The sequence below is a fragment of the Crassostrea angulata genome, chromosome 5, assembly GCF_025612915.1.
Source record: "Crassostrea angulata isolate pt1a10 chromosome 5, ASM2561291v2, whole genome shotgun sequence".
Lineage (NCBI taxonomy): Eukaryota > Metazoa > Mollusca > Bivalvia > Ostreida > Ostreidae > Magallana > Magallana angulata.
In genome coordinates this window covers 50,897,393-50,924,130 of record NC_069115.1, presented here as the reverse complement: position 1 = coordinate 50,924,130, position 26,738 = coordinate 50,897,393, and the positions used below count along the sequence as shown (strand labels likewise).

Here is a 26,738-nt window from a genome sequence, read left to right as displayed (position 1 = left end):
AATTAGTTTAAACCAGAGTATCATAGCAAAACGCCAAACTAAAAAACAGTATTGTGATTCTGATCCAGCACATGTAGAATTGGAATAATTGTTGGAACTCTTTATTCAGGAGAGTGAATATAAGGTACACAGGTACGTTATGGCTGTAGCTAAAAGTACATTTAATGAATGGCATTAATATATGTAAACGGTTAACCCGCATTTCTCATGTGAGTCAACTAAACGCTAGACTAAGTCACGTGACAACAAACTGAAATGAAAACAAGGATAAATTTACAAATATCGACGAGTTTCTTAAAGGAAAAAAATAGCTCTATTTTTAATTTATAATATGTATTATCATACATTCTTTGCGAACGTTCGATGGACTAAAAGTGCATAATTCTTAACTATGCTGAAAGTATAAATGAAAACTTTATTTCAAAACCATCCTGTTTTTGCGTTGTTTAAAACAGACGGATTCAAATTAAAAAAGATTAAGTACTGGTATTAGATTTTTATCACCTTCTGGAATGTTTTGATAACATTTATTTCTTTACGTCATTCTTTAATTCTTTTTCCTATAGATAACATTTGTTTGTCCATCGCCATAAACACTTCATAATTCATAACAGAACAAAAGGAATGCGCATGTTTTCATTCAAGTTATGATATACAGAAAAAGCGCATAAAATTATATTCTTAAAATTTTTCTAAAATATCTAAAACCATTTTTATCTATCTTTACCCCTATAAGATAACGCTAGCTGGAGAAGCTTAGATAAGTAAGAAGATAGGGGTGAAATATGTGTATCTTTTAACTGCCATACTGACTTATCTGTCGCCCTGTTTGCATAGATTCATTTATTTGTCATTAAACGGCACTTACATTGAGTATGGGCCATTTTTAGCAAAATCAACTTACGTAAACATTAAAAACACTGTTGATTTCTGTTCTCTGCTTTATAAGCGCATGTGTCATCTACATGTATCATCAGTAAATCAATATTTATTTCTCTATTTAAGAAGCAAAAATATATATGTACTTTGAAAAAAAAACGTAAAAATAACCAGAAGATACATTTTCATGAAACCTATCAATTACAATTGAGTTATATAATATATGATGCACATAGTTTTAAAAAATAAAAAAAAATTCTGTTGTAGTTTTTCTGACAAAAACATATTGGTTTCTTGAATACAAAGATTGTGCAATTTTTTCATTCACGTAGTGATACACAATTAAGAAAAACAATTCATTTTAAATCAATTTAAATTTTTTTTCAAAATATAATTTTTATACAGTTCCTATCTAAAGGCATAAAATGCTGTATTAAAATTCATTTAAAATCAGCATGATGTTTCAGTCCCTGGGTGCATGACAGAACAGATTAGTCTTACGTTGCCTGGTTTGTCAAACATCTAATGTTCTGAAGTGGAGAAAAAAACCCAGCAAATAACGTCGAACTAGAATTAAAACAAACGGGTCAGGGCCATTCTACCTTTATAGTGATTTCTTTAAGGTTGCATAATACTCTTCCTTGAACCTCTTTTGAAACAAGACTCTGAAGGTTGTCTTCTGTCTGAATAATTTCCTAAACACTTGTTGTTGCAACAAGAATTGAAAAGAGAATTTTTAGCCCTAAAATATTACAATAAATAATAAAAATTATGTTCATGGTACATGATAGTAGTTTTATGTGTAATTTTGGAAATAAAATATTTAAATGGACCTACTACTTTATGTAATGGGATTTCCCAGACTACCAGTTGGACAGCGTATTATTGTTATCTCTACATGAATTTAACGTTTCTACATTTAGTGTCTTCTGGTGACTCTCAAGCAAACCCAAGAACCAATAGCAAAACCCTTCAATAACGTCAGGGTCGCAAATTCGAGTAGATGGTCTGCGGTAAATCTTTATTTAACTTATGATATACATAGAAAACAAGAAGGGCAATTATATAAGAATAAGAAAAAATAACTTGAACTTCAGAAGAAAGTATGGCATAAATTATTTATTTAGAAACAGCAAGTTGGCAGAATTCCAAGGATTCATGTATATACACTTATCAGAGTGCTTACTTTTTGGTCTGTGTATCTGTATTTACGACGGTATTTTTAAGTTTGTATCAATAAGTCACTTATCTACACCATTATATTGGAAAGGGTTTATTGTTTATTTTAAAAATAAATAAAATTGATTATTTTTTTTTACTTAGAAAAAACATTATGTAAAAAAGTCGGCAATTAAATCAGTGCTTCATTACATTTGCATTATATCGATATTATGCAATGCAGAATATTTTATGTTTCATGTTTTACGAAAAGAGCAAAATAGCTAAAAATTATACACGTATCATAGATGTTACAAGTTATAACTGTTTTAAATTTGAACAAGAAGAAAAATGGCAATTATATAATCTTATCATTATAAATGTAATACACCTAAAACACTTTCGTTTTATTTCTAGACCAATTTTGAAATATCGTACCATATCGGTTTTTTTTCATTGAAAACAGATTGGGACTAACCCTAAATCAGCTATTAAATAAAATATCGTAATTGGGATTTTAGAAATACCGTGCAAAAATTATTGTGATAAAATTGTGTAAAACCGCAAAAATGTAACCCAACTGTATAGAGACTGATCCGATGGTAGATCTAACTTTTTAATTGGGGATCAATTTCAATTACATGTAGAGGAAAGCAGGACAAGAACGTATGGAGATGCAAATAAGACGTTGGAAGTGGGACTCAATAGGACACACCTTGAGAAAACCACCATCCAGCCTTACACGCCAGGTCCAGGGCAAGAGGAAGAAGGGGCGATCAAGAAACTCCTGGAGGCAGGATGCAGAGGCAGAGCTACAGGCACTAGAAATGACCTGGAACAGTGCCGTTAGAGCAGCCCAAAACCGTTTTCGTTGGAGGACTGTTGTTGATGGTCAATGTTCCTCACGGAATGACAGGCCTTAGTAAGTAATTAAGTAATCTCAATAACCATAGGTTTACAGAAAAAAATCCTTACCAAAAGTAGTTGTATTTGATGTACATTTATGCCGATTTATTGCAATAACTATTAAAAACTTTACGATTTTTGCAAATGTATACCCCATTTTCCCGTTTGGGCGATTAGTCCCTACCTGTTGTACATGCTACATCAATCGCATTATGGTTCTGTCGATTAAGGGGTATAATTGTATGTAGCTGGCCTCATGTTGATTGCAGAAAAATCTATCTTGAAAAAGCTGTACTGTCTTGTAGGTTGTCTAGTATGCAAAGATTCATCATGCCATCAAGCTGGAGCATAGATTCAAATGTATCAATAACTAATTTTAATTCCTAAAAAGTATCACTAGTTAAATTATCCCAAGATAACATTGATAAAACATTGTTTCTGTGTGTTACCTTTATTCTCTGTCAAATCATGATCAGCACATATTGTTTTTAAAAACTATGGGTTTTTTTCTCAATTTAGGGTCATCGACATTGGTAATCATTACGCATATTCTAGCAATTTTATTTATTTATGTTTGTAAAATACAGTGTGTTTACACCATTCAGGAATTGTATCTGTACCATTTATTATCAAATTGTACCCAATAAACAATTAAACAATATCTTAAAACTTTATTTTTTCCCCATCGTTCGGTAGCCAGTCGTCGTTATGACGGTATGATAAACGAAGCTACATAGGAGTTGACAAAACACCTTCTCATAGAAAACTTAACGTATACACCTTTAAAAATCTACATACTGAAAGAAAGTATTTTCTGGATGTTTTCTGAAATTTTACCATTGTTTTTCTTTCTCTATGTACATATACATAATCTACAAAAATAGAAACACTGGGTGTATGTTAATATTTTGAGATGATTTATTTTAAACCAGGACGCTAGAATTTTGTGTTTGTACATATAAGGTATAATATCAAAAACTAATAATTTATCGCAATCTAAGGAAATGATAAAACCTGAGCCCAAGACCTAAGACTTAAGTCAAAGTTTTGATTACGCACAATCAAGCACAAGATACTTATCAATTAATAAATTTCATTGAAAATGAAGCTACAATATAGAAAACACACTGCATAGAAAAATTGGCTGAGGTCTAAGTCAGTTTCATGATCATGGTGCTAGAATATATAAATGTTTATGAAACCAATTACACTGGAGTCTATGTATGTTACAAATTTCTGTAATTATACACAATGTAGACACATCTTACACAAAAAACAATTCATTCGTAAGAATGCGTTTTAAAATATATAATGTAAACTTATACGGTCCTTATCTTATGTAGAACCACAAAATGTTGAATTTATTCATTTCAAATCAGTTGAATACATGAGTCCTAGAGAGAAAATTGATAAACAGATCCGTCCTGTGTTGCTTGGATGCCAAACCTCTACCTGCTGTAGTGCTTAGAAACAGTAAATAAGGTAAACTAATACAAACAGGTCATGGCCACTACAACTTTATAGAGATATCTCTTTTGGTTGCATAGACATTTTGTTTAACCTCTAAAAAGACACTGAAGGTCGCCTTCTGTCTGGAGCAGGCAAATAAATGTCCTATATAAATGTTGTCGTCTGTGCATTTAAGCTCAGAAATATTAGAAGCAATATAGTTATGTTGATTATAAATATGTAATTTTGTAAGTAAACCACAAAAATGGACCTGTTTTATTATATTATGTGATTTCCTTGACTACCAGTTGAGCGGCCTAATTTTGTTATGCCGACATGAATTCTAGATTCAAAATCAATAACAACACCTTTCAATAACCCCAGGGCCGTCCATTTAAGTGGATAGTTTGCAAAAAGTGTTTATCTGACTATCTATTAAGATTCACATAAAAACGAAAAAGAAAAAAAAAGTTAGCAATTTTAATGAATTTGCATATTGTGTCATAACTTGAACTCTAGAGAAAAATATTGCATGGTTTTCTGTAGAGAACGAGCACGTTGTAAGAATTTCAAGGTTTCATGTATGTAATCTTATCTCGGTGTACACGAATTAATTAATGTTTTTTTTAGGTTTGTGTGTCTACTAACCACCGTCATATATATATATATATATATATATATATATATATATATATATATATATATATATATATATATATATATATATATACATATATATATATATATATATGTGTGTGTGTGTGTGTGTGTGTGTGTGTGTGTGTGTGTGTGTGTGTATATGAAAGTGTGCCTTTTTTATAACGTACTGTTTGATGTTGGAAGAATAAAGCTTGTATACTCAACATGACCACGACAACAAATCAAAGTGGTAAAGTGACACAGAATGTAACGAACACTTTGAATCCGATTATTGATAGGATACTTTACTTTCAAATGCTTAAGAACTAAATATCACCTGTCTTTGTTTTAATGCTAGAAGAATACTGTGATGTGGAGAAACAGGAATTTCACAACGATTAATCCAAAGAATCAGCTATTTGCATATACATTTTGTCATTTTGCTGATTCTCACGTTTTAACTTTTAATTAAAATAGTAAATTATACCCAAAAAATGATTCTTTCGAGCTGCTATAGCTTCCTTTGAGTTTTATTTGATATGACTGAAGAGATACATTTGTATATTAAAAAGAGGAATCTACACTTATTGGTAAATTAATTCTACAAGCAATGTCATCTTAAGATTGCATCTTTTTAAACATAACTTATAAGAAAGACGTTTCATCATTTATTTTCCAAACTGAATCAGCATTTTTGCAATAGCTGCTTTGTTATAGCGCCCAAACTTCTGTCTGACATGCGCCTTGTAAATCTTTTCCTTGTCAGATGATCGACCTCTGTAAAACGAATCTATATTTCCTTCGATGTCTTGTAGCACGTTAATTCTTGGGCTAGATGGGTACATCCTTTCGTTTGGCTTTTTCATGTTTCCTAGAATGTTTGAGAGGACATGCAAACCATGATTGATAGATAACCGACGTTTGGGTCTCACTTCAAAAGCTCTTTTGTTTGATCCAAAGGTATGTTTGTCATCCACAAGGCTATAAAATAGGCCATTCGACCGTTGAACTTTTTGCACTGCTATTCTTTGAAGTGGGATAAAATCTGCTTCAGAATCTTGACCTCTTCCATCATTAGTATCGGAAACAATATTTTGGAGGTAAAGTGGATTCCGTTGAATTGTGTACACACCAAAACGGGGAACTCGTGAAAAGGGGAAATCTTCCTCAGAACCGTGTATAGGTGCTCCAGGGTAGGCAACGTTATCAACTGGCACATATTTGATAACTTTGTAAGAATTTGCAAAACCTTCTTTACAAAGGGAGAGAATTGCCAGCAGAATAATAACAAGTTTTAAGTCTGTCATTTTTTCTGGAAAAAAGAAGTGAAATCCATCATATATTCATATCAATAATGGATTTCAAAAACACAAAAAATGCTTATTAACTGTTCTGTTATCTTTTCTTGTTTTCATAATAATTCTTGATTGAAATCACTAGGAAAGTAAAAAAAAAATCATTACGCACTGAATTGAAATTTAATTTTAATTTTAATTTTTTTATAGGGGGGGGGGGGGTAGGGGGGAGATAAAGAATCTACTTGATGCTGTTAAACAGTCAAAATATTGAATGGACCCTCCGCAAAGAAGTGTAATGTTCCTAATCATAATTAAAAACATCTAATTGCACTTTTCATTTATTCCCAAATTTCTTGAAAGCAATTAAGGGTAAAGACCAAAAAAAATATGAGAAGCAAAATAATTTCTGCACTCCATGTTTGAAACAAATAACAGCTCTAAAATCTTATGCTGAGAGAGAGAGAGAGAGAGAGAGAGAGAGAGAGAGAGAGAGGGGGGGATTAGATTACAGTATATCCAAATGGAAATCTCCATTTTCTCTTCTACAAGGATAATAAGGTTTTGTTCACATAGATTCTTGTTTTAACAAGCATAGAACATTGCCCTAATTAGCGTTTAGAGATCCTAAAGCATATGATTTTTATGGCATCTTCGATAACATGGGGTGTGGAATTCATATGCTACAAAAAAATTTGAAGCCTTAAATATTTTCTTCATTTATACTTTTGTTTACTTAGACGTAGTGAAAGCCCCTAGCAATGAAAATTAAGGCTTCATTTTAAAAAAAAGAGTGGGGCTGAAAAAAATAAACATTCATCATTAAAGGCATCAGAATTGGATCTAGATTTTTCATGATATCACTGGATAATCGATGGTCACAAAAGACCCAAAAAGTTGTATTGTTTCTGCAGTGTCAATACGTAGCTATATTCCGTGCGAAGCTATAGAGAGATGGCGTTACATGTCCATCAGAATATTAATTTATTTTTTGCGCTTGAAGATTATGACGAATCACGATGAACGACGCAATTCGAGATGTAGGTGTATAAATAAACCTTTATCAAAAGGTTTAGTCCATCGCTCGAAAGTGTTTGATTTAGAGTTAAGTAATTCAGTATAAAGGTCCTTTTAGAGCGAATCAGAATGGACGTGAACATAAAATCCAAACTCTCCAAAGGGTCTTATTTGAAGTCATTTTTAGAGGATGAAGGTCATTTATCATAATAAACTGATTCCAATCAAAGATATGTTTGAAGATTACATATACACCATGCATAACATGTGTCAGTAAAACTATAAAGAACGTTATCTATATTCGATAAAGATAAGATTTATCCTGAAAGGTTATCACTAATAATTTCGACAAGATTGTGGTTTACGAACTTTTGATGATATTAAAGTATCTATCATAGATATTGAATCATTTTTCTCATACTAAACTAAGATTATATTTACCTTTGTAGGTCTGAGTTCTGGTCCAGTACATGATCCCTTTGAAATTCTTTTCCAAAAATTCCTTATGCAGTCAGGGCTGTTTCAACTTCTAATCGTATTACAGGGATGATGAAAGGAAATTCATTATCGGTGCATCTATCAGTCAAATGCAATTTATCAGATAACTGGGGACCGTGGTCAGCCAGACCAGCTATATATGACTATCTGCTATCAGTAAAACACTGGGCACTGGTGTTATGCAGTGCCCGGGAATAAGCGAATTAAACGGCCAATGATTGTCCGGCGTTAATTAAAACACGGAAAAGGTTTCAATTAATACCTAGCGAATATTACTTTCTGTGAAAAACAAACTCAAGTTGAGCAATCTTCTATTGTTTGTTTCAATAGCGTTAATACTCTATATTTGTTATTATATATCACAGGTAAAAAGGAAAGTTTGTTTTCAAAGGCAGTTCATCGGCTGGACACGCCGTCAATCGAATTGACCACTGAATGCCGTGTCTACGTCGGCTTTATATACTTTCCTCTCCTTGAATACCACTCACATTCATGTCTGTACTCACATACGTATGTTAGGGCGTGGGTTATTTATCAGGTGCAGCTTGTTGTTGTTTCGTACCTGAATAGTTAGACTTAGAAAAAAATAAAAAATAAAAAAGTATATCACCATAATACGTAATTTTTGTAAGGATTGCGTAAGTCACTGATGTGTCAATTAATCCTTTCCAAACCAATTGACAGCTTTATTTTCGTGACGTAACATGAGAAGTTCATTCGACTTCACAACACCTGAGTATATGTACATATATAAAGACATGGTTTTTGTTAAGTGGTTGTGAAAGGTCATTATGACATGAATTCTTAATAGAAGTGAAAGTTTAATTGCCCAAAGCATAGAACAGTGCCCTGAACAGGCAATCGTAATGTTTTGTGTAATGCTTGAAGTTCAATATTTTTCAACGGAATTTTAGCAACAAATAACGTAAAATTTGTGCGTCTAATTAACCAAAATATATTTTTTTAAATATTCCTTTTCGATTTATTAAGAAAAAATTCTAAATTTGTTTAATGTAAAAAAAAAAATCAATTTTTTTTATCCGTAAAATCATTAATTTGTTAGCCTTAAAAAAAATTACAAAACTTGTTACAAGTGCGAGTTGTAATTATCAATTCTCTTTGCATTTTGAGCTATCTGACCGGTTCTAGTGTCCAAAATTGAAGAAAATACTTAAATTATTGCTGACTCCTGTGTTGATCTGATTTTAATCATTGAAACATTGTGAAAAATAGAAAAAAAAACTCCCATCGACCATGATGCGTATAACTGCAATTTGACTTTGCTTTTGCGGTAAAGGAGAAGTTTAGTTTCATAATCATTATAATTCTAAAATCAAAAGCATCGAATGAACAGTTATATAACGAGGGGTCTGTTGAAGGTAAACATTGATGTTACATTGTATAACGTTACTTAAAAAACATCTCAATACCATTACTTTCATCGACAAATGTCAAATGTAACAAGTATTTACTGATGTAAATGTGAATTACAACCATGAAGACAATGTCCATGTACATTTAAGGTACATGCACCTAGTCAGTTCATGTACTTAGTACTAAACTTGAAATTTATAAACTGTCCGTCGTTGCGCAGGCTCTTGTGACATTTTTTTAATGTTTTCGGAGTTAGATAATTAATAATATCATTAAACATGGGGTTGATTTTTATTGCAAAAACAGAGGCCTGTAATCGTTGCCTTATACGTACGTCCTAAAACTCGATGTATGGATGAACCAAATTCGGGTGTATCATTTAAGGACCAATCATTTAATTTCTCAAATTATCTCAAGGCAAGCTCCCATCTTAAGGATTAGTGAAACTCAGTACAATCATCCAGTGTGTAAACCGAGTATCCCTAAAAACCCCAAAACCCGTTCCAATTTCTACAGAGTTCGACTTTAGATTTTATCGATATTTAAAGTGTATTGGGCAAAATCGCAAAAGCTTTCGACTCAAATATTGAAATCAACATTTCATCCCTTCAAAGTATTCTCCGCGGTTTGAAATACATAATTTCAACATCTGGATTCATTTCAAAAAGGCGTCACGGTACGCTGATTTAGGAATTCCTCTAAAGCATTGACCAATGGCTGAGCCAAAGGCTTGTCGGAACTTGTATAACGACTTTTCAACGATTTGTTCCATTGAAATGACCATAAGTTGAAAACTATGTAGAGTTGAAGGCTAGCGTCACTATCGTTTGAGATGTAATGAATAGAGCTATTCAAGATAAGCATCCACGAAATCGTGCAAAGCGTTTTCGCGCTTTGCTACAGTTGCAAAACACCACTGTTTGGAAAGTGCTTAACGAAAACGTGGTTGCTATTCTTTGGTCCGAGTCTCGAATTCATTCTCTGAAAATTTAGACAATGTAATGTTAAGCACTTTTGATTAACTTTGAATAAACTTGCGTCAAATTATTCTGGCAGTATTATTGTTATTTTTAAAGTTTATTATATTTTTTGGCTTTTGTTTCCGCTTGCAGCCACTTCTGGCAGGCGTTTATCATCAGTCTGATGGTTAATGTTTGACTATTTATCCATTGCCCTAAGTAAACTATGGAAGTTGTCAATGAAAGATGTTTATTGCTATATATTCCACGAATATGTTCCAAGCATTTACAAATAAATTCGATCACAAGTACCCTTTTGGGTAGATTTCATGTATTGCGTGTTATGTATTGATACTTAGTACGGCAAATTGTGTAAGAATATCAAATTTTACATTCCAAATGATACTACTTTATTTATATAACGACATCATTATGCAAATGTCGGTTTCAGGAACATTATTCATACAAAGACCCATACAAAAGTCAGTTTCAGTATCATTGTGATTGTGTAGCGTTTTTGTTTTACCACGGTGTGAAATTCAATCATTCTTGCTATTTTTTTATTATCGTGTAAATTAACTTTTTCGATCGACTTGTTAATGGCTAAAAACCACTTTCCTCTATATCTTCAACCGTTTTGAGAAAGTTCTATATCGATTTCTTTACATCTGCACGTATAATGTTAATTCTTCATTTTTTATCTTATTGTTCAGTAAATCATTTTAAATTGTCACCTGAAAATAAAACCTTTGGTGCTGACACATCCCAAACTCATATAACGGAATATTTCCTGTAAAGTCTAGATAAAAGTCTGAAAACTAATACCGTGTTGTTTTGTTGGAGGTTTTATGAAGATGGGCCTAACAACAAGAGAATAATCTCAGGGTTGGAACAGTAATTTTAAAGTTGTGGTCGGGGGGGGGGGGGGGGGGGGTAACCAAAAGACCACGACAAATAGGTGATTTATTAAGCTATCGCAATCAAACAGTTTATAATGTTCATAATAGATTTGTGGTTCTTTTTAAATATATAGCTACACTTAATACTGTATGCTCATTTATCATCATGATGTTGCCATAAAAAATGAATATCTTTATTCGTTGTTCTCGTTTTTTTGGGTTTTTTTTGGGGGGGGGGGGGGGCGGAGTGGCCAAAACAATAAAGCAATCGCAAAAAGTTGTTGCAAACAAATTATAGCATTAACCCAAACAAATGGTAGACCATTTTCTTATTAAAAAAAAACTGTTCATTTAATTAAATGTGACTATTCATTTAATTAAGTGTGGTTATGTTATTCGGGAAAATTGAGTAACAAGAATTTCCACAATAACTCAAAACTAACTTATTTGAAATATTTAGCCTTCCTTTAAAGTTCTGTATTTTCAAACATACACAATAGTACCTACATCAATATAGCGAGTGATCCAAATTAAACCCATTTTTTATTTTCATTTTCCACACAGTCTACACGTACTTATCGAACAATCCTCGTAGTATAACAAAACTAGAAAGATTTGCGAATTATTCTGACAGCCAGTTGTAAACATTTCTGTCACAAATATTTGAAATGACTTTTATAGATTTTTGAAAAATATTTTTGAGGTGGTACATTATTTTAACACAGACCGGAAAATACATGTAGTAAAGATAAGGTGAATACTATTTAAAAGAGTCATTCTTGTTAATACAGAAAAGGAGTTGCAAGTGTGCTCAACAATACAATGTCCTGCTTCATGAAAACCCAGAGCGAACATTAAAATATTACAAATATTACAAATGATTTTTTCAATAAACATATTTATAGAACTCGTTTTACGTTGCCCGGTTTCAACTCCTTGTCAATAAACAGATGCAATTCGTTCTTAATTTATTCAATTCAATTATATATATTGGGGTTTATGCTAGAAATGTGCGCTCAAAAATCCTCATTTTCTTTTATAAAAGTGTGTTGCAGTAATTTTATTTAAAGAGATTAAGCTTTTCCCATCTTATATTTTTTCTTAAAGAGAAATACGTTTTTATAGTCTTCATTTCGCGGACAGAGGACCAAAGAACATTATGCTCAAACTACAATATAAACGTCATGTATTGTCCTTTACAAAAATTTAGATTATCGGAAATCAAAAATTGTTCATGACAAAATTGTCGTGTAAAAATATTGATTTCCGATAATATAAATTTTTGTATAGGACAATATTTTTAAAAACTCGAGGATAGCGGACAGTGAGCTTTCAACTAGTTGGGTCTACATGTCAGTGACTTTATGGCTAACGCTCGGTTTTCAAACGAAAAAAAAAGAGAATTACATGTCCTCCTATAAGGGAGATTCCTATAAAAAAAATTAATCAGAGGATGAAACTTTTGTAATTGACCGGTATTAAGACAATTATAAATCCGATCAACAATCATGATTAAAGAACAAAGTGCTAAGCATTCAACAGATGTCTTGGTTGATGAAAAGGTAAACGAAAGAGCACCTACAAACGTTTGTGAATATTACTGGTCATCATTGTTATTAGAAGGGGATTATAGTTGTATATTGTGTGAACGTTAAGGTTGCAATTAGTTCAGAATAAAATCGACCTTAGAAGACATCAATGCTTCTGGAGTGTTTTGTAAACGGTGTAGACGCTGGAAAATGGTTTTATGATAGTTTTGATCGATTATCCCAGGAAGAGATTAAATCAAAATTATTTTCTTCAAAAATGAACATGTGGTTTTTTTACTTTGCAAAGTAAACAAAATTATAATGGACATTCTAAATTGACGGTTTACTTATTAAGCGAATTCTACAATTCTATATATATTCCCAACTGCAGTAAAATAGCACGTACGCCGTCGTAAGGAATGAGGGCGGGTGTCCATCTCGACTTATCTCTACCCTATCATAGCGGCACACGTGTTGCCTGCTGTGGCCGTTTTTTACGACGCGACTCGACATTTGGGTCAAGGTAAAGTGTGTGTGTATGCGCTGCGTGCTAAAAAAAAGTTTTCCCTGTTGTTAATCGAAAGCGGTAAATTTTCAGAAAAACCATGTCAAAAATACAGTTGGCTTACTTCCAAGTTCGAGGTGAGTGATGTTTGTACAGCATGTCGTATACAATACATAGAAACAGCGGTATGTGCCGCTAATAGGTCGAAATTTACGTTTTGGCTTTAAACGGTTGTAAAATGTGAATATATGTGGACTATATGTCAAATGGCATGGCCGCGTTTTGACTATACAGTTATGCTTATCGTTGTAAAAATATACAATGTAGTTCGGCTATACATTTAACACTGTTTAAACAATTTATTAGAATCAGATCCTAGAAATATGACGCTGTGTTTAATTCTAAAAGTGTAACCAAGGCTTGTTGATCATTGTATATAGCACATGTACTGTAAAAGAGTTTATATATATAACGCTAGTGGTTAAGTACGCGTTTTCCAAGGCTCTGTGGATGCGTATGGAAGGGAATAACCGCCAAAAGTCAATGCTTCTTGCTTTATCCTTTACTCCTTTACAAGTTGTTCATTACATTTAGACATAAATGTCACTTTTTTTCATATCGATGCCAATCAAATTCCACATTGATTTTTCTTCATTCTTTACGTTATACCTAATTCTATGTTGCATTATTCTCTTATCCGCTTAAATTCCTTCTTCTTTCTAGTTCTTTACTACATTATTATACTTATCTCTATTTCAAAAGTGTATTTGATCACTCCAAAAATGAAGTGCTTTCAGTGAAGTCGAATACAAGTTGAATGAATTTAATGCCAATATAATGAAAATGTGATGAAGAATTATAAATATGAAAGCAGAATAAAAATAACAGCAAAATGCATAGACTTTTAGCGGTAATTCCCTTCCAGAAATACGTGGTTGTGGTTAATCACGCTAAGGCATTGAGGAGACTTAGTGGTAAACAATATAACCATTAGAACGAATGTAGGGGTTTCCGAGATTCAAAGCTAACCGTTTAACTAATGTAAATTTCCCCCACGTGTAAATAACCACTTTTATAGTATGCTATATGTCTAGTGCAGTGCATTGTGTAAGTTGAAGAACACTTTATCTGTAGGTCGCGCCGAGGCCATTAGAACTCTACTGGTTGACAACAATGTGGAGTACGAGGAGACAGATGTCGGACCTCGAGACAACTGGGTCAACAACTGGAAACCCAAAATGGTTTGTCTGTACACTCAGCCAGTACACACTAAATCATTAGTCTGTACACTCAGCCAGTACACACTAAATCATTAGTCTTTACACTCAGCCAGTACACACTAAATCATCAGTCTGTACACTCAGCCAGTACACACTAAATCATCAGTCTGTACACTCAGCCAGTACACACTAAATCATGAGTCTGTACACTCAGCCAGTACACACTAAATCATCAGTCTGTACACTCAGCCAGTACACACTAAATCATCAGTCTGTACACTCAGCCAGGACACACTAAATCATCAGTCTGTACACTCAGCCAGTACACAATAAATCATCAGTCTGTACACTCAGCCAGTACACACTAAATCATAAGTCTGTACACTCAGCCAGTACACACTAAATCATTAGTCTGTACACTCAGCTAGTACACAATAAATCATCAGTCTGTACACTCAGCCAGTACACACTAAATCATCAGTCTGTACACTCAGCCAGTACACACTAAATCATCAGTCTGTACACTCAGCCAGTACACACTAAATCATCAGTCTGTACTCTCAGCCAGTACACACTAAATCATCAGTCTGTACACTCAACCAGTACACACTAAATCATCAGTCTGTACACTCAGCTAGTACACACTAAATCATAAGTCTGTACACTCAGCCAGGACACACTAAATCATCAGTCTGTACACTCAGCTAGTACACAATAAATCATCAGTCTGTACACTCAGCTAGTACACACTAAATCATCAGTCTGTACACTCAGCCAGTACACACTAAATCATTAGAGTGTACACTCAGCCAGTACACACTAAATCATGAGTCTGTACACTCAGCCAGTACACACTAAATCATCAGTCTGTACACTCAGCCAGTACACACTAAATCATCAGTCTGTACACTCAGCCAGTACACACTAAATCATCAGTCTGTACACTCAGCCAGTACACACTAAATCATCAGTCTGTACACTCAGCCAGTACACACTAAATCATTAGTCTGTACACTCAGCCAGTACACACTAAATCATCAGTCTGTACACTCAGCCAGTACACACTAAATCATCAGTCTGTACACTCAGCCAGTACACACTAAATCATCAGTCTGTACACTCAGCTAGTACACACTAAATCATCAGTCTGTACACTCAGCCAGTACACACTAAATCATCAGTCTGTACACTCAGCCAGTACACACTAAATCATTAGTCTGTACACTCAGCCAGTACACACTAAATCATCAGTCTGTACACTCAGCCAGATCACATTAAATCATCAGTCTGTACACTCAGCTAGTACACAATAAATCATCAGTCTGTACACTCAGCCAGTACACACTAAATCATTAGTCTGTACACTCAGCCAGTACACACTAAATCATCAGTCTGTTCACTCAGCCAGTATACACTAAATCATTTATCTGTACACTCAGCCAGTACACACTAAATCATCAGTCTGTCTACTCAGCCAGTACACACTAAATCATTAGTCTGTAGTGACTCTGTACACTCAGCCAGTACACACTAAATCATTAGCCTGTACATTCAGCCAGTACACACTAAATCATTAGTCTGTACACTAAGCCAGTACACAATAATTCAATAGTCTGTACACTCAGCTAGTACACACTAAATCATCAGTCTGTACACTCAGCCAGTACACACTAAATCATTAGTCTGTACACTCAGCTAGTACACAATAAATCATCAGTCTGTACACTCAGCCAGTACACACTAAATCATCAGTCTGTACACTAAGCGAGTACACACTAAATCATCAGTCTGTACACTCAGCCAGTACACACTAAATCATCAGTCTGTACACTCAGCCAGTACACACAAAATTATTTATCTGTACACTCAGCCAGTACACACTAAATCATAAGTCTGTACACTCGGCCAGTACACTCTAAATCATTTATATGTACACTCAGCCAGTACACACTAAATCATCAGTCTGTACACTCAGCCAGTACACACTAAATTTTTAGTCTGTACACTCAGCCAGTACACACTAAATCATCAGTCTGTACACTCAACCAGTACACATTAAATCATTTATCTGTACACTCAGCCAGTACACACTAAATTATTAGTCTGTACACTCAGCCAGTACACACTAAATCATCAGTCTGTACACTCAGCCAGTACACACTAAATCATCAGTCTGTACACTCAGCCAGTACACACTAAATCATTTATCTGTACACTCAGCCAGTACACATTAAATCATTAGTCTGTACACTCAGCTTGTACACAATAAATCATCAGTCTGTACACTCAGCCAGTACACACTAAATCATTTGTCTATTCACTGAGCCAGTACACACTAAATCATTAGTCTGTACACTCAGCCAGTACACACTAAATGATTAGTCTATACACTCAGCCAGTACACACTAAATCATCAGTCTGTACACTCAGCCAGTACACACTAAATCATAAATCTTAACATCAAGCCAGTACACACTAAATCATGAGTCTGTACACTCAGCCAGTACATACCCAAATATAAGTCTGTACACTCAGCTAGTACACACTAAATTATAAGTCTGTACATTATCTCTCTTTCTGTCAGTCTGTACACACTAAATGTGCCATTTACTACACTTGATAAATTTGCCATTCTATACACCCCGTCAGCTTGTATAGCTTAGTTTACACTCTTTAGGTTTCAACTTGTACACACTAAACCAGTCATGCTGCTCATTTCTTGTTTCTCATATGAATTCCTGTGTAATTAATAGAAACTGATCTGCTGAGTCATCACACTAATCTCTGATAATTATATATGTTTCCAGGCATTTGGTCAGTGCCCCTGGCTGAAGGATGGAGACGTGGAGTTGGTGCAATCAAACACCATGCTCAGATACCTGGCCAGGAAATTGGGCAAGTATTATGATAATGTTCAAAAATAAAATAGTATGCTTACTACATACATATCTATAAGCACTCTATTTGGGAGGTTGAACTGCAGCAGATCCTAATTTATTTCATGAAAACTTATTCTCTTGGAACATATACCAGGTTTACAAATTATCTTTAAAGCCATTATTGCAAAGTTGATCTGTATTGTATGACATGGATTTAACAGATTTGTATGGAGCTAACAATGTTGAAGCGTCCAGAGCTGACATGATAAATGATGGGGTAGAGGACCTAAGAGTGGCTTACACTAGAATGATTTATCAGAACTATGTAGGTATCTCAATACAATTTTTTTTTTGTATGTGGTCATTTTCCCAGAAATATTAATCAGAATGATGTACCTGAATATATATTGAATAAGAGTGTATGTTATGTCAAATTTCTATGCCTGTGTATATCATTCATAATCTAATCATTTCACTTTAGAGTAATAAATCAACACAGACACAGTTTCATATCTGAAAATGAAAAGCATATTCTAATCATGATGGAAATATTAATCAATCAACTTGAATTTTACGCATCTAATATGTTTAATTAGAAAATTAGTTATATATTTAAATATTTTAAATAAGGTAATAATGAATTTGAGATAAACAAGACCATTTTTATTTTGGTTGAATAGGAAGAAGGAAAAGGTCCATTTATTGCAGAACTTCCTGGAAAACTGCAGTGTTTTGAGGTATTCATCAATACGACTTTTGAGAAATCTATGTATTAGAATTTAAAACCATTTCAGTTGGTCCTATTTATCAACCCATTGTTGTAGTGTTGATTTAAAAATTTTACCTTCGAAAGTTAAAATTTTGCTTGAGCCTGTAATTCCCATTAGTAATAGAATAATATTGGATTTCCATATCATTATTTATGTAGTACATTCCTTTAAAAGTTTTTAAAAATTAAATGGTACACTGCATTCTATGTTCATAATTCATACTGTTAAATACAGGCAACTATTATCTCATTATGTAGAGTAAATGGGATAAGAAATACATATTTAATAAACCAATATTATCATTGAAGTGCAGTCAAAAATTTTATTTTATTTTTTTACTTTTGATTTTCAGAACTTAATGAAGAATGGTGGAGACTATATTCTTGGTAGCAAGGTACGTACCAGTAAGAAACTTATTTAACATAATACAGATTTGCTTTGCTCAGTGCAAGCAATTTGATTCTTTTGTTATATACTGTTATAGATTTGCTTTGCTGACTAACCTGTTTGACCTCATGTTTTATGCTATTAAAGGTTTGCTTTGCTGACTACAGCCAGTTAGAGCTCATAGGTTATACAAGGTTGTGGGATTGCCTATACTGACTATAATTTGTTTTTAGATCAACTCATGTTAAATACTGCCATAGGTTTGATTTGCTAACTATAAATACTAGGTCCTGTTTGATGTCATGTTATACACAGTTATATGCTTGCTTTGTTGACAACAACCAATTCAATCTTTTGTTATATAAAGTTATATGTTTGCTTTTCTGACTACAACCTGTCGAATTTCTTGTTATTTATTGTTGTAGATTTGCTTTGCTGTCTACAACCTGTTTGATATCTTTTTATGTACTGTTTTAGAGTATGCTTTGCTGACCAACCTGATTGATCTTTATTTATATTCTCTTTTAGGTTTGCTTTGTTGATAAAAACCTGTTTGATCTTTTATTATATATTGTTATAGGTTTGCTTTGCCGATTAGAGCCTGTTTGATTTCTTGTTATGTAATGTTGTAGCGCTGTTTTGCAGACTACAAACTGTTATGTCACGTGTTATATACTGTTGTAGGTTTGCTTTGCCGACTATAATCTGTTTGATCTCTTGGACGCCTTGGTGACCCTCTCGTCTCCCTGTCTCGATGCCTTCCCTACCTTGAAGGCATACTATGACCGCGTGATGAACAGACCAGGTGTACAGAAGAGAAGATCCACGGATCACTTTAAAGGTCTCACAATTAATGGAAACGGGAAACAATGAGAGCTCTTGACAATCATTGTAAAGCAAGTGGTTATCATTTGTTTCACAATTATTATTTCATTCTTTAAGATCAGCTGTTCATCCTGTGTGTATTTCATATATGTTGACATTCATGAAATTGTATATACTTTAAAAGCCGGATGGGTTTGCTTATAAGCAGTTGTTACTTGTTTTTTTTTACTTCGTTAATTTTGAATATATATTAAGAAGACATTTCTTTATTAAATAGTTGCTGATGATTGATACATACGAGTATATCAAGACAAAAATGTGGAGCATCATTCATGTCTTGAATTATACTTTTACTGTATATGAATGTAATTGTTTAATTGTCAAAATATTTTTCATTCTTCTAAAGACATTCATTGTACCCCAAAACGTTTTATGGTTTCATTGTCCAGTGTATTCAAAATGTTCTGCTAGAAAATAAACATGTTTATATTCAAAAGACTTCAACTGCATATCATTTGATGAAAATGTCAATCATGCAAAAAATGTACTTCGTGTTAAATTAAGGAAAGAATTACCCCTTGTTGACCGATAATTGAGATTGTGATGCTAGAATTAGTGATTTTACTAGATGATCGTCATTTTACAGATCATTTAAAACGTATCCCATGAAAACTTGATTAATGCTGCAATGCTAACGACACGAATTTCACACATGAATCTGATCTGAGCGTTGAGTAATATTTGTTGTATAAAAAAGATATTTGTATCTTGTGTTATATTGAGAGGTTGGGTTTTTTAACGACAAGCCAGTGGTTATTAATACAGCGCTGTCAGTGCTTGCGGATTAACTGACCACTATCGTGTAGGTAACAAGTCGATTATAGCGGAAACACCTTCTGTTTAATTAATAATGCATATTCGTTGTCTTTGTTTGTTGCTTCATAAAGAAAATTTGCTATCAAAACAATTTTGTAAGGAAATTTATAATTCAAACATATCTTTTTTTTAATTAACATGTTTCGATAACCCTCACATATGCTATTTCTGTAGGTACATGTAATCTAATTAGGTGCTCTTATTTTTTGCAAGACGTGTTAGAATAAGGAGCGGTAATCTCCTTTGCAGGCAGGTGTGGGTTCACTCGTCTAAAAACAAACGGAATCGTTTGATTATTTTTTTTTCATCTTTGGTTACACGCATATTGCATTTTTTATTCGAAATCCTTTTATCATTCATGTATGCAATAATTATGTATAAATACAAATTATGATGTACCCGTCATTTTTTAGGGAATGCTTACGTTTACAACATTTTGACGATTATCCAGTCATAGGTACATGTGCATGTGTTGCAAAATGTTAATCTGTAAACCACTCTATATTAAGGCTATTTTTCAGTGCTTTTGGTGCACTTAAAGATGAGGCTTTGTTAGGTTCAGTTATGGGGGGGGGGGGGCGGATTTGTTTGTCAAATTTAGTTGGTTGTGACCAAATGAACACTGGCAGTATGTTTCTATTCTCTTGCTACATGTTAATACTACAGTACTATAACTTATCAAATATCTTGATCATTAAATGATGAACATACTGACTCTATTTTATTTCCTCATTAATTTCCCATAGATTATCAGTTTCACACTTAAAAGTAGTGGAATTCAAATACAGTACTAACTCCAAGAGTTAAATTTGATTGAGTACGTGAGAATTATCAGCTCATCTGGGTATCCAGATTAGGGGGGATGTGTGGCGACCTTGCACATTTGAGATTCAAAATGTAAGCATTATTGGAACTGGCTTGCATTTGTCTAAATCTATTTTCAAAATAGAAGAAGCAATAAATTTGATGTTTTACACATTCTTTTGTATGCAAATTAAGCAAACAAGAACAAAACAATTCCCTTTTTAATCACTTAGAACTGCACAGTTACAGATATGAATATTTAAAGAAAAATAAGATAAGAAGGTTATCAATGTCCACTCTACAACCATTTGTTCAGAAAAAATTCAGCTCGTCTATCTTATTTATGTATTTGTCTCAAAATCACTTCTCTTAAAATGGGTCTCGAAAACGAGAACAATTTAATTAACAGGAGTTTTGACTTTGGATAGTTGTGTCAAACAGCAATGTGACTTAGGCCTGTCCATTTCATTGCTAGCCAGTCAGCCATGGCTCTTTGAAATCAACAAGATTTGTCTGGCTTTTGTGCTAAGACTACATATTTCGCTAGAAACCGCGTCATTTTTAACTTGTTTTGACGCAAGGGATATATAGCTGCGCCCTACTGAAAGTCCAAGGTCTTGTTAAAATGGTTCTACCAGTCGGCACAAGATATATTTGTGTCTTTGAAAATACACTAAAGCTACATTTTTGTTGGAAAAATATATCGCTATTTTATGACAATTAATTTTGTGACTCTATCCCATTTTTATAAAGAATTGACTCAAAGAATATACTTTATTTATAGTTGTTTAACTGAAAAACAACCTTGAGACATGTAAAGAGATATCAATATCTGTGACATTCAACAAACGTTGTATTGAACTGATGACATTTTTTTTTAATGAAATTAAAACATCGATGTGCTTCCAGAGTTCTAAGTATAAACTTTTTTTGTTCTAAAAAAAATCCCATGAAGACTGATAAAATATGATACCCTATTTCGAGGCACAGTTACAACGATAATGCGCAAATTTCAAATTTTTCTTAACAGTTGGTTGTAGAGGGGATACCAATTATTCCCTTTTATATTTTTTCAGTTTCTGTTGTAAGGGTTTAAAAAGGAATTGTTCTGTTTTGTACGAGAAATTTGAATACGTAACAACATGTAAAACCTCATATGTATTACTATTTATTTTTTGACAACAGTTTTGGCCAGAGAAAGCCAATTTAAAAAATGTTGACAATTTGAATCTTAAAAGTTCAATCTGGGTGCAGAGAGAGAGAGAGAGAGAGAGAGAGAGAGAGAGAGAGAGAGAGAGAGAGTGTGTGTGTGTGTGTGTGTGTGTGTGTGTGTGTGTGTGTGTAAATGTATTAATTAATTTTACACATTTATCTAATTATAACCGTTGTTCGGTTTCTGTTGGACGTGGAATGGGTTGAAATGGTTTTACCGTAATAAAGGTCTAAAATATAGGAACACGATGGAATTAAAGCGAAATCCTACTTATTTACAGATGTTTTTAAATGTTTTTGTTGTCTTTTAATCTTCTCTCTACTTCAGTTATTAACAGAAGTGTCGGGAAGAAAACACTTAAAAGGCAGAATGATATTTAATGTATAGGAAAAACAATACAAAGTCAATTAAGCATAGTCAAGTGAAGGAAGCAGAAAGCGGTAAATCTTTTTGAATCTCCTTCTTTAGAATTTCCCAAAACACTTCCTTTCCTAGTTGGTCATCGGGGTATTCTATGTAGTTACCTTCCCTGATAAAGTCGCGAACTTTTCTTGGATATTTTGACTGACAAACGTCGGGCATCAACATTAGATGTACAAAAGCCATCCCCCGTCTTGCTTCGAGTCCTTCCATTCTTGCCATGTTTAATTCATAATCTTGCCATGTTGACTCCAAATAGTTTTTAGACACCACACAAAGTGTTCGTTTGCATTGGCAGATGTAATCCATGATGTTTGTTGCATGGTTGCCGCACGGCGGCATATCTCTATGCATTATGGCTAGTTTCAAACCAAACCGCTCCTCTAAGTTTGGCACCATTTCATTTTTAATGAAGGAGACATCCTTTACAGAATACGACACGTATGCGTCATATTCGAATTCTCCTCCAGAAGTGAGCGGAAGTCTTTGGTAGCCATGAAATTTCTTGTTGGCGATATAACGCAAATAGCGAATTTTCCATCGATTCTTATATATCAAAAAGCTGATAACGAGGCTCACAAACAGCGTGCCAGAAATACTTCCAATTATGTACCACAAAAGGTAGGATTTACAATCAGTCTTTAATGTGTCAATGGATAGATCAAGATTCGAAGAATCTTCCATGCAAGTGTAGTTTTCGTAATTAATGAAACGCGACTTATATGATCGAAGCCACGTTAAGAACACAAGATTCCTACAAGAACAAGAGAGTCGATTATTGTCTAAATCTATCAAAAGTTTTGGGTTTCCAGAAAAAAATAGGGTTTCTAGATCTTGCATGGCCGACTCTTCAAGGTTGGTCAAACGGTTATCGGAGAGGTCTAAAAGACTTAGGTTTTTCATGTGGTTGGTTTTCACTTCCCATTAAAATAACTTATTATTGTCTACGGCCAAACGCTGAAGTTTTGAAGAGTTCAAAAACATGTTGCGGTGAAGAAATTCGATGACATTGAAGGAAAGATCAATCGTTTCTAAACTTTTTAAATTTCTAAACGTCTTTCCTAAGTAATCCAGGGACAGGCTTCTGCCAAGAAAGTTTTCAGAGATGTTTAATGTTTTGAGACTGATAAAATTTGACAGAAACTCTGTGGAAATATTGTCACAAAAGTTCCTAGATAAGTCAATATCTGTGACATTTTCAAATCCATGAACTGGTCCAATCCAGTTGAACCAAATGTTGTTCTGCATGTAAATACGTTTCAAGGAAGATGGGTAAAACCCAAAAGACCCGAGCGTTCCAAACAAACGACTCGATGTCCAGTACACTGTTTCAAGCTTCGGTGGAATATAGAATGTAATTGTGGGTTTGGGTCTCTTTTTGATAGTCTTGTCGTTACGTTTATCTTGCAGCAAAGACTGGTCCAGCTGTTCCGATGCATTTAACATTGGAAAGTAAGCAGCAGAACACCTGTAAAAATCCGGGTTTTCGTTACAGCTTTCCGTAAGTTTGTCCACAATGCTCGGTGGGTTTAACTGAAAACTTATATTGAACACTGTCAAATTTTTGAGCAGACGATACTCGAAACTATACCAGCCTAGCGACAGTCTGTTGTGGGCAAGGGACATTCTCTCGAGACTTTTGGGGAGGTTTGAGAGCACACTTTTCTCCATCCAATTCAGTCGGTTTCCCGCCAAATTCAGTTCTTTGAGAGATGTGTTGGCTAGAGGTGCCAAGTGAGGAACACACAGCTCTGTGCCTGGTCCCACGAGACAACGGATGTTTTCTAAATGAAGGAATTTGATGTTGGTATCCTGTAGACCATTTGTCACATTTTGTAGACTCTGGAAACCAAGTTCTTTATTGAAAGACAAAGAAAGGAACGTCAAATTGTCCATCATGCCAAATGATCCACTCTCTACGTATTTGATGTTGCATGCAGAGAGATCCAAGACGCGTATGTGTTGAAGATTTTCAAAAGTCTCATGTCCTATTTGATTTAAATCACAATGTCCAGTTTTCCCGGATACATTCAATGTTTCAAGTGATTTCAGATTAGAAAACCGCTTACCAAAGACAATCCCTTTCGGTGCGTCAATTTGAAGATTTTGTAGATTTATTAACTCGACGAAAACTGTATCATTAACAGTTCCGTTCTGAGAATTATTCTTCAGGTTTAAACAAACTAGTGATACAAGAGGCAAAAACAGACCTGGGTAATAGTTATCAAGATTAAGTTCAATTTTATTACCTTCAAGATTCAATTCCTGCAAATTAACTAGGCAGTAGAAACTATTATTTCCTGTTGAACGAATCACATTATGGGATAAATCAAGTTTGACTATTTTTTCTGGAGAAACAGTTTCACTCGTTGTCACATTAAGGTTCGATGTAGTATTTTCATGGTCACATATGTTCGGTATATTCTCTAACTGCAATCGAGAACAATCGATGATAATTCCTTCCTTTTCAGTTCGAATTTTACATTTAGATTCTTTATTGCGAGCTTCTGGAATCATGCTCACAATGCTGAGGAGAAGAAGTCCAAGAGAAAGGTATTTCCCCATGCTGTAAAATTGCAGGTTTAAGATTAGTTTTGTCTATTTTGTTCCGGGCATATCTACGAGAATAAAGAGATAAGCAATGTGTTTATTTAAGTACCCACATGTTTCCTTATTTAAGCAACATAACTCTTTATTTTGTGGAAATGAGGAAACACCCAAGGTTCAGAAATCTGTCATTAACTCGTTTCCGTATGTCAAAATATAGGTCAAAAATTTAATTAAATGATTTTAGTCAATTCATGTCTTAAATCTCTCATATTTAATTTATGAATCATAATGAAATAAAAGAAAAAAATGTTTGTTTTGTACTGTTGTATTTAAAACAAAAAGGGACAAAAAAATTTAATTCATTTTTTTAAATACTACATTCTAGTGTGATGAGGAGTTTGATATTGTAATTTTCACTTTTTTCGTTGAAAGTAGAGCTCTTTTAAAATAATTGAAATCGACCATTTGCTGCCAATTACAATAATAAATATCTTGGGGAGGAACAACACAAAAATACCACCCCAAAAACAACCCAAAAAACATCGCACCTTTATGAAAAACATCAATAATGATATCATGACTACAAACACTGTAGTTAAATGCATGTAATATTCTTTGTTACGTGTAGTAATTACTTAATCTGACTTGTTGGTGTCTTTGTTACCTTACGAGTATTGATAAGGAAATGAATGTTTAACATTCTCAAGGTTGGCCAATTATCTTGATTGCAGAAAAGGTAAACAGATTAAAACCCATAAAGGCATGTCAGTAGTATCCTTTACAAAAATTAAAATTATTGGTTGTCCTATACAAATTTTGATTCTCGATTACATGTAAATTTTTGTAAAGGACAGTAGTTTGATTGCTCATACATAATGCTGTTTGATCTTCTATCATAATGCAAAATGAAAATTGGTCAGTCACGTAATAAGATACACACAAATATTAATAGATAATGGATACGTAATATTTCCTACTCATTGCAACACGACCTTTGTCATGAAGTCATGTAAAATTTATTTGAGTCCAGGAAGTAGTCTAGCTATATAACTTGTAAGGCCCAAATACACAACTTTATATCTAATGTAAACTCTAAAACAAACACCAACAGAAAGGGTAAAGGCCAAAATACCGGTGTTGTATAGTAGTTTTTCCCCCATAGTAGCTTCTCCCCCTGGAAAACCTACTATATAGTAGACTTTCCCCCTGGGGGGAAAAGCGACTATATAGTTACTGTAGCTTTTCCCACATAGTAGGGTTTCTCCCTCACGTTTTTGGTTCAGATTTTATAAAAAATATTTATGGAAACCCAGTAAGGATTAAAATCAATGATTCTACACTTCCAGGTTGTATATCTGCATTCATCTGTCAGGTTAAGTTTCGTTTTGCCGATTTATTATTTTTATAGACATTGCCGAAAATTGAACATGTGTATAATGGAATAATACGTAGAACTTAATTAAATTATAGGTAATTAATTGAAAAAAGTACGTGGTTTCACAAGATTTACACTTACATGTAAATGTATATGCATAATTCTGTGTTCTGAAGTTGTGAGTGAAAATGTTTTGAGAATTTTGTAATAAATGTATCACTCCGTCTGCAAATTTTATTCAAGCTAAACCTCTGTTTTAGAGAAATTTTGTTTCCGATGTTTAAAATCCTATTATAATGAATATAGTGCATA

The 26,738-nt window shown here is 33.6% G+C and overlaps 4 protein-coding genes across 5 annotated transcripts; 1 reads left to right on the top strand and 3 right to left on the bottom strand.

Moving 5' to 3' along the window:
- Nucleotides 1-5,524: 5,524 nt before the first annotated feature.
- LOC128184771 (uncharacterized) lies at nt 5,525-8,330 on the bottom strand. Its single transcript, XM_052854359.1, has 2 exons — nt 7,785-8,330; nt 5,525-6,343 (listed from the first exon to the last, which is right to left on the bottom strand). Exons 1-2 carry the CDS (start codon nt 7,813-7,815, stop codon nt 5,700-5,702), a joined length of 675 nt encoding a protein of 224 aa, XP_052710319.1. The 5' UTR covers nt 7,816-8,330; the 3' UTR covers nt 5,525-5,699.
- Nucleotides 8,331-13,052: 4,722 nt separating this feature from the next.
- Nucleotides 13,053-19,684, top strand: LOC128186251 (glutathione S-transferase P 1-like). 2 transcript variants are annotated; one of them, XM_052856047.1, is made up of 7 exons: nt 13,053-13,244; nt 14,242-14,348; nt 17,135-17,222; nt 17,428-17,531; nt 17,887-17,943; nt 18,329-18,370; nt 18,944-18,976. In XM_052856047.1, exons 1-7 carry the CDS (start codon nt 13,208-13,210, stop codon nt 18,959-18,961), a joined length of 453 nt encoding a protein of 150 aa, XP_052712007.1. In that variant the 5' UTR covers nt 13,053-13,207; the 3' UTR covers nt 18,962-18,976. The 2 variants fall into 2 exon arrangements, with proteins under 2 accessions (XP_052712007.1, XP_052712006.1); XM_052856046.1 differs by lacking the exon at nt 18,944-18,976 and adding an exon at nt 19,048-19,684 and having other exon boundaries at nt 13,064-13,244.
- A 2,661-nt stretch (nt 19,685-22,345) lies between these two features.
- Nucleotides 22,346-23,426, bottom strand: LOC128184435 (toll-like receptor 4). The gene has a single exon (XM_052853888.1). It carries the CDS (start codon nt 23,402-23,404, stop codon nt 22,499-22,501), a length of 906 nt encoding a protein of 301 aa, XP_052709848.1. The 5' UTR covers nt 23,405-23,426; the 3' UTR covers nt 22,346-22,498.
- LOC128184434 (toll-like receptor 4) lies at nt 23,426-25,180 on the bottom strand. The gene has a single exon (XM_052853887.1). The coding sequence runs from the start codon at nt 25,064-25,066 to the stop codon at nt 23,426-23,428; it is 1,641 nt and encodes a 546-aa protein (XP_052709847.1). The 5' UTR covers nt 25,067-25,180.
- Between the last annotated feature and the right edge of the window lie 1,558 nt (nt 25,181-26,738).

Excerpts from the sequence above, each read along its gene's own strand:
- LOC128184435 (XM_052853888.1), bottom strand. The coding sequence starts at position 23,404 with ATGAAAAACCTAAGTCTTTTAGACCTCTCCGATAACCGTTTGACCAAC.
- LOC128184434 (XM_052853887.1), bottom strand. The coding sequence starts at position 25,066 with ATGGGGAAATACCTTTCTCTTGGACTTCTTCTCCTCAGCATTGTGAGC.
- LOC128186251 (XM_052856046.1), top strand. The coding sequence starts at position 13,208 with ATGTCAAAAATACAGTTGGCTTACTTCCAAGTTCGAG. Across the intron at positions 13,245-14,241 it reads GGCTTACTTCCAAGTTCGAG|GTCGCGCCGAGGCCATTAGA; the intron begins GTGAGTGATGTT and ends CTTTATCTGTAG. Across the intron at positions 17,944-18,328 it reads GAAAACTGCAGTGTTTTGAG|AACTTAATGAAGAATGGTGG; the intron begins GTATTCATCAAT and ends TTTGATTTTCAG.
- LOC128184771 (XM_052854359.1), bottom strand. The coding sequence starts at position 7,815 with ATGTACTGGACCAGAACTCAGACCTACAAAG. Across the intron at positions 6,344-7,784 it reads CAGAACTCAGACCTACAAAG|AAAAAATGACAGACTTAAAA; the intron begins GTAAATATAATC and ends TCTTTTTTCCAG.